Source organism: Chenopodium quinoa, unplaced genomic scaffold (assembly GCF_001683475.1).
Source record: "Chenopodium quinoa cultivar QQ74 unplaced genomic scaffold, ASM168347v1, whole genome shotgun sequence".
Classification (NCBI taxonomy): Eukaryota; Viridiplantae; Streptophyta; class Magnoliopsida; order Caryophyllales; family Amaranthaceae; genus Chenopodium; species Chenopodium quinoa.
In genome coordinates, this window is record NW_018743979.1 from 3,835,443 (window position 1) to 3,844,114 (window position 8,672).

The window sequence follows — 8,672 nt, forward strand, 5'->3', positions numbered from 1 at the left end:
AACCTGTTAAAAGCCTCAAGACAAGCATCAGTAAATACAAATGGGGCGTCCTTAGCCAAAAGCTCAGTTAGAGGTCGAGCGATTTTCGAAAAATCTTTAATAAATCATCTATAAAATCATGCATGACCAAGAAAGCTCCGAACACCTTTTACAGAGTTAAGAGGGGGTAGTCGCTCAATGACCTCTATCCTTGCTTTATCAACCTTAATACTCCCTTATGTGATACCACATGGCCTAGAACAACACCCTGTTGTACCATAAAATGACATTTTTCCCAATTCAAAATTAAATTGACTACTTGACATCTATGGAGCACCTTTTTTAAATTTTCAAGACATACATCAAAAGATGTTCCATAGACAGAAAAGTCATCCATAAAAACTTCTATTGAATTTTCAATAAGACCTGAGAAATTTGCCATCATGCAACGCTGTAAAGTGGCTGGAGCGTTAAATAATCCAAATGGCATTCTTCGATAGATGCAGGTGCCATAGGGACATGTGAAAGTGGTCTTTTCCTGATCACATGGACGGATGGGAATTTGAAAGAAACCAAAATATCCATCCAAGTAGCAGAAAAAGGAATGCTTAGCCAAACGTTCAAGCATCTGATCAATAAAGGGGAGGGGAAAATGGTTCTTTCGGGTGGTCTTATTCAACCTCCTATAATCAATACATGTTCGCCAACCTGTAACATTCTAGTGGCGATTGGCTCACCCTTGTTATTCTTGACAACGGTCATACCCCCCTTCTTTGGAACTACTTGTAAAAGGCTAACCCACTTACTATATGAGATAGGGTAAATTATTCCTGCAGCAAGCAATTTAAGAACCTCATTTTTAACTACCTCCATCATATTTGTATTAAGTCTTCTTTGAGGTTCTATAGAGGAGGCATGATCGTCCTCAAGAATGATTTTATGCATACAAAAAGAGGGATTATATTAATACCTTTAATATTATCAATTGTGTACCCAATAACACTTTTATATTTTCTCAAAACAGTGAGCAATTGCTCTAATTTCGTGTCATTAAGCTAAGCATTAACAATAACAGGATATGTATTATTAGGACCATGGTATGCATATTTAAGAGTAGAGGGAAGGGGTTTCAACTCTACCTCGGGAGGCGTAGTACTCTCCCCAACACTCGATGCACTAAGGACTTCCTTCATTGGAGCGGTGATTGGATTGGCTTTTGCTTCCTCAAGTAGCCGTGTGTACTCCCTTGTCTCCCAATCTTCATCATTGGCACTCCCATTAACACCATTTCAAGTGCATCATCCGTTTTAATCAATGGAAGTTGCTCACGTTGTAAATCATCAAGGAAATCCACTTGACAAATAGTCTCTCGCATGGAAGGAGTTCTAATAGCAGTCAAGAGTGAATACTCCATTTTCTCGTCGCTTACCTCAAAAGTGATTTTACCATTCTTCATATCAATGATTGCACCTGCAGTGGCTAAGAATGGTCTACCAAGAATAATAGGAACATGTGCATCCTCCTCCATCTCCATCACAACAAAGTCGCATGGGATAAATAATTTTCCCACGCGAAGAGGAACATTTTCAAGTACACCCAAAGGAAACTTAACCGACCTATCCACAAGTTGTAGAGATATGCGTGTAGGCTTTAGCTAACCCATTTAAAGTTTCTTGCAAATAGAGAGCGGCATAAGACTCACACTTGCACCAAGATCACATAGTGCCCTGTTGATCTCTATGTCTCCAAGTTTCACCGGAATTGAGTAGCTACTCGGATCGCCTAGTTTCTTAGGAAGTATGTTTTGCAAAATCGCACTACACTCTACAGTTAACGCAACTGTAGCATTCTCCTCTAGCTTCTTCTTGTTAGAGAGCATATCCTTTAAAAATTTTGCATAAGATGGCATCTCGGATATTGCATCTAAGAATGGAATGTTGATGTGAAGCTTTTTCTGAATATCAAGAAATTTTCCATACGTTTTCTCTAACTTATCTTGAGCCAACCTTTGCGAGAAAGGAGCTTGCGGCACATATGAAACAAGTGGTGGTGGAATCGATGCCTTTGGCTCTTCCTCAATCACACTACTATCAACCGCCTTCTTATTTGTGACTATCTCTTCAACAACCTCCTTTGAGGGAGGATCTTCTAATTGCTTTCCACTCCTCAAAGTTACGACATTCATATGCCCCTTTTGTGGTTGCTCTGTTTGACCTGGAAAGGTACCCGGAGTCTTTGAAGATTGGCCAACTTCATGAGCAAGTTGACTTATTTGATTTTCCATGAGCTTGTTCTGAGCTTGTAATTGTTGGATGGAATTGTTTGCTGTGGTAATGAAGTTCTCCATCATTAGCTCAAGGTTAGATTTTTGCGGAGGTGGTTGCATAGGTTGTTGGACTAGAGGTGGCCTTGCTTGGAAACCAGGTGGTGCATTATAATTGTTGTTTTGAGGTGGTGGTGGAGGTGGATTTTTTTGTGCTTGGGTATTCTTGTAAGAGAAATTTGGATGATGTTTTCAACCTCCATTATATATGTTTGAATGAGGGTCATATGGCCTTTTGGAATTCGAAGTGTAGAATGCATTGGCTTCCTGGATCGACATCTCATTCGAGTTTTGTGGACAGTTAGGTGCAATGTGACCTTGTACATTACACATTTGACAAGTTTCAGGTGAGCTAAAAGATGTAGCTTGAAACTTATCAAACATGCTTGTCAATGGCTGCATAGAACTAGTCAAAAGAGTTAGAGCATCAACTTCAAGTTTTCCTCCTTTCTTCACACTATTTCGGCCCCCTGGATGATAGTTGTCATTAGCCGCCATCTTCTCAATTAGCTCTTTGGCCTCAGTTGGGTTCTTAGACAAGAGAGAACACCTAGATGCAGCATCAATATAGATTCGGAACTCATGAGTTAAGCCATTGTAAAAGGTTTGATCAACATCCATTCAGGAATACCATGATGAGGGCATTGTCTCTGCAATCGCTTGAACCTCCTCCATGCTTCATAGACTGCCCGAAAGTAGATAACTCATTTCTCAACCTTGCAGTCTTTTCCTGCCCTAAGAACTTGACCAGAAAAGCTTTCACCAGTTTGTCCCATGTGTCAAAAGAGCCAGTACCTTCATCTCTCAACCATTCCTTCGCCCTATCCCGTAATGAGAAAGGAAAAAGGCGAAGTCTAATAGTATCATCTGTAACACCATATAGCTTCATAGTATCGCATTTCTCCAAGAAACTATCAATGTGACTCACTGGGCAATCATGAGGTGTGCCTTCAAACGAATCATTGGAGATGAGTTGAATGAAATGTGGTTTCAATTCAAAGTTTTGAGTAGTAACGGGTGGTGTGACAATGGTAGAGAGGAGTCCGGCTGTTGTATTAGGAATACCGTACTCCAAAAGAGATTCCGTTCCTGGGTCGCCCATGTTTCTATTGTTTTGATTTCTCCTTCTTCTTCTACCTCTTCGTCTCCTTGCAGTTGCATCGGTTTTAGAATCAAAAGGTATTAAATCTTCTGACCCTGAACGTCGTGTTTCCATGCAACAAAGAACTAAAAGCATAGTATCAAAAACACAAGAGACAATAGCCGAAGTAACAAATAGAGCTTAGTAAAAACGAATCACGAATAATTAGAATGAAACTGTTAGTCCCCGGCAACGGCGCCAAAATTTGATAGGCGTGTCGCGTACCTAACAAAATAAACCTAACAAGACCACTACTATGTAGATAGGCAAGTAAGGATCGAATCCCAAGAGACTATGGTTTGACTAATTAAACATACTCAAATAAATACTAAGCAAGTAACAAATATAATAGTGAGAACTAATAACTAAAGAGCTAAATAAAGTGGTTAAATCTAGTAATATAATAAATCAAATGCTAAAAAAATCCAAGATCAAGCATCACCACGAATACAATTAATGCAATAGTCGTTCTACCCCTAACATATAATTCAATTGATTAACGAGGAAAAGCAATCCCTAAATGGTACCAATGGTCTCTCCCGAGTTATCAATGGTTTCCCTAATCAGAATCAAGCCTACTTCCGTGGAATCATGTAAATTAAAGGCTTTGAGCACATTACTCTAACTTCCTAATCATCCATTCAACTACTCCCGCGGTGAACTTCAAATCCTTAATTGATTTATTCAAACCCGTTAAAACTCAACTCCCGTTGCGATTAAAACAATGGATTAATAACAATACTAATTATCCCTAATCTAGTATTGACATGAGCACAATCAATTAAACATATCAATTGCAGTTATCATTAGAGAATTTACATAATTAAATCATGCATTAACCATATTCGGGCTCCGCTAGATCTTGGAATAAAGAAACTACTCACCCATAGTCATGAATTCAAGAATGATATTCAATAACGAAAACATAATTAACAATAATAAAATAAGAGAATTGAAAAAAGAAATCAATACTTGGAATTAATTATGAAATCTTGAATCTTGAAAGCAAAACCCTAGAAAATAATGTAGAAGAACGTACTACCAAAAACTCTAAAATAATGTATGTAAAGTGATAGATAAAATACTATCTAAAACCTATTTATATCCTAGCATAAAACTAGGTATTTCTATCTTAATAGGACTCCCAATCGCCACCGAAACGAGCTGCCACAGGTAGGTTGTGGCACGAAAGAAATCACCACAGCCAGGTTGTGGAGCGGGTTGTCTTCGCCTTTCCTTTGCTCCAATAATAGACACCCACAACCAGGTTGTGGCCGACAGGTTGCACGCCACAACCAAGTTGTGGAGTAGGCTGCTACAATGCTTTAGGATGCTAGAAACACTCCATATAAAGAAATATCTCGCGATCAGAACGAATTCCACGCAAATCGAGCCCTATTCCTACAAAAACATAAACAAACAAATCGAGAAGAGCAATATCGAAATAGGAAGAATAATAACTCAAAATGATTAGGAGAATGAAGAAAACACAGTAGAACATGACCAAATATCACATATAAATCGTGTCTAATATCGTGTTATCAATTGCTCCCGCATCAGTTTGGTTCGGTAACTCGGTTTTGCATGATGGATTGAAGAATTATTTGAAATTTCCTTTTATTCTAATCCAATAACATTTTCTAAGCCATTTTAGCCATTTCATAAGACCAAACCCTTTTACTAGATCCAAATTTATAAACCTTAGCCTACTTTATTATTTCTAGTATTATTATGTTAGGCTAATTTAATTATGTTAGGGCTCAAAATCCTCCTGGTTGGAATTGCTATATGTTTTCTAGTAATATGTTAAAGCTAATTCAATTATTAGTATCATGCTTGGTTGCTCCCAATATTTATTTCATGATTTATTGGCTAATTATGATTTTTATTGCACTATTTGTTTAATTAAGACTCGTATTTAAAATGAATGATAAAAAGATTATAGACAAGTGGTTAGGATCTCATTAATTATGTTGTGTAATTAAGTGGTCATAATATTTAACAATTCAATTATATGTGCATTAAATATTCAACTAACTTAGTATAATCTAGTTTGGAGCAAATTAAATCTTTTGTTTATATGTCATTTCGATTACAATTAATACATCTCGTAATAAGAGCTGATCAGTTGAGGCCAATACAAGCGGAATTGTATTCCTGATTCGATTTTGTGCCATCATCTCCGACTCCTCGCTCCTTTTGTGTTCCGTGACCACATTGAGTTAGCAATCTCATGGATTGTGAATGGGGTGTAACTTTCATGTTTTAAATCGTTGGTGTCTTCAGAGTTGTCCCTAATCGTAGTCGTCTTTTTCCCTTTTGTTGATGATCCATGAATGGTTTACAAGTTCCATAAAAGACTTAGTTTGTTGGTAGCTTTATAATTTGTCCCTTGTCCCATTCAATTCAATATCAATTCCACATCTTCTTACGATTTCTATTCACACGTGCTAAAGTAGGCCGCCAACTCCTACGCTTACAATTTCCGACTCCTACAACGCTTACCATATAGTCCCTCTGTCCTACATAATTTGCTTCATATGTAAATGGTCAAACTAATGTACAAGAAAGTAGACCAAATTTAAATCTTAGTTATTCTAGAATGGAGGGTGTAAGTTACAAGGTAATTTGTACTTTGGTTACCAATAGATAGGACACAGTCGAAGTGGGCGCTTTGCATTGTCATTAAAATCCCTATTTTAATCTTATAATCTAATGATTTTACGATTCATGTATGTCATACGATTCGATTTACGATTCTACCCGATTTTACATATTTCTCTTAACTAGCGAAATCCTTACAAGTTTAAAATATGTCTACAAAGTTATTTATAAAAATATATTGTCAACTATTGGTTTCTTAATGAGTAAACAACTATTTTCTATTAATAATTAGGTTTCAAACTTATAATTTAAATAAAGTTTTATTTAATTTGGATATGACGTCTTGATTATGCATGTTCATAGAATTTTACTTCGTTTTTGAGAGCCCCTTTCGATTCAAAGTAAAATCCCAACTTTCATAACTTTGGGGCTTAGAATGTATAGAAAAGTAGGTTAGTTACCTTGGATTTAGGGCATGTATATTTTGCTCATCATATTTTCACATATTTCAAGAAAATTATGTCAAAAAATTTCAGACAAGTTCTGGAAAAATAAGTTCTGATAATGTTTACCCAAGTTTGATTTAAAAATAACGTAAATTATAAAAAGGTCTAATAAATTAAAAAAATATATATGATAAATTCTAAGTAACTGAAAATCAAGTGAATAGAACTCGTCCTAAGAATGAACACCCATGTACTCGAGCGTGTGTTCCAACAAGTGTGTATCTTTGTCGTAAATTAAATGAATTAATCTCGGTTTGCTTTGTGCACCTTGTAGTAAATGAACTTTGGTCCAAGTAATTTGATATGTTGAATGAGCATCACGAGCCAGAAGTATTTAATCCTAAGGCCTTGTTTTAAATAGGTAAGTTAGTATATATAGGGATTAGTACTTAGCATTATTGTTTTTCGGTTTTTCCTCAAGTTAGAGTAATTTTATTGTGGCAAATAGCAATTCACTTAGAAAATTGTTTTCATGGTTAAGATGATTAATTGTATAGCAATTCACAAAATTTGATTTGGAGGTCACAAATTCGACTTCCCACTAATGACACTTTCATGATATAGTTTCCTTACAAACACTACAACTTTACATTACCAAGATTGATACCAACCAAACAAGAAAAAAAATCAGAAAAAAATATTGACGATTGAAGCTGGAAAAATTGGCTTAACCCGATTGATGAGACAGAGGTTGACCCACGAAGCTTAATCCACGATCCAACAACATTTACAGGCCTACAACCAGGGCCGTTTCTGAGATTTTGGTGGCCTAGGGCGAATATATAATTTGGGACCCTATTAAAACTTTAAGGTATGCAAAACAAAAGATTCCTCTATTTTAACTACACATATCAAATTTGAATAATAAAAGACTAAGATAACAAAGCTCTCAAAAAATAAAAAATATATCTATAAAACAAAAAAGTTTCCTTTCATTAACATTTTGTCGTGAATAATAAAAAAAATGTGTAAAATTTTAACATTAAAAAAAATGAAAATTAAACACAAACCTCACAATATTAAGAAAATCAAATAACTTAAGAAGTAATACGTAGTACATTTTTTATTTTGAAATATAATTGTAAGAAGTAATATAATACTCGTGAATTATGAACTTCAAAGGAGGATTACATATAACTGAAAGCTTTCTTGTTAAATATTGAGACGATATATTAATGTTCACTTACATTATTCATCTTCAATTGATATAATTACTAATTAGGAAAGAGGGATTTGTATTTAATATGAAATAGAAAAGAATATGGGTAGAATTTGAAAAGAGGGAAAAAAAAAAGTGAAAAATGGGGATTTGTGAATGATTAATTATAGGCATGATTACGTGACTAACTCTAGTTTTGGAATCTGAATATTATGTGCAATAATCAAGGGTGAGGGAAACCAAAGAGAAGAAATTATTATACGAAATTACGAAGTAGTAATTTGTATATTTTGATAAAACTACTATAGGCTTTAATCTCTTTATAGCTTTGTTATTTTGGGGCCCTAACTTCAATTAAAATTTGGCTTCCCAATATTTGGCCCAGGGCAGGTTCCCCACCAGCCCTGCCCTTGCTACGGGCCTGCCTACAACTAGCTTAAAGCCTACCATATATAGGATCTTCCTTCAACATTTCTGCAAATACTGCTATGTTTGTCACTAGTTTGCTTCCTAGACAAGGCCGCCCTTTTCAACAGTTTTATTAATAATGGAAGTACAACTTTAGACTCCTCAAAATAAACATACGGTAGTACAATAAAACAATCATTCGAGAGTCGTCAATATTCAGAGATTTGCTTAGAAGTAGGGAGATTTCTCTACATTTCTCTCTACTTCGCGTTGATGTGTTAAGATGAGCTGATTGACTTGTAAAAAAATACTGATTAAGTTTGTCTTTATACCCAAAAAAAAAAAATGGTGGTAGTTAGAACTAGTATTGATTAACAAAGTAGTGTGTTGGAGTGCCCACGATGGTGCTTCAAAATTTACCAAATAGAGAAACCATGCCAAGAACAAAGAGCAACATGCTCAAAGTGACCTGAATTGATTCTACTCGACCAAAAACAAGTTCGAATTACAGAATAAAAATAATACAAGTGTGTTTAGTTGGAAAAGAGTTTT

The 8,672-nt window shown here is 35.5% G+C and overlaps 1 protein-coding gene across 1 annotated transcript; it reads right to left on the reverse strand.

Moving 5' to 3' along the window:
- Nucleotides 1-1,168: 1,168 nt before the first annotated feature.
- LOC110689963 lies at nucleotides 1,169-2,326 on the reverse strand. Its single transcript, XM_021866781.1, has 2 exons — nucleotides 1,682-2,326; nucleotides 1,169-1,633 (listed from the first exon to the last, which is right to left on the reverse strand). The coding sequence occupies exons 1-2, from the start codon at nucleotides 2,324-2,326 to the stop codon at nucleotides 1,169-1,171; spliced, it is 1,110 nt and encodes a 369-aa protein (XP_021722473.1).
- Between the last annotated feature and the right edge of the window lie 6,346 nt (nucleotides 2,327-8,672).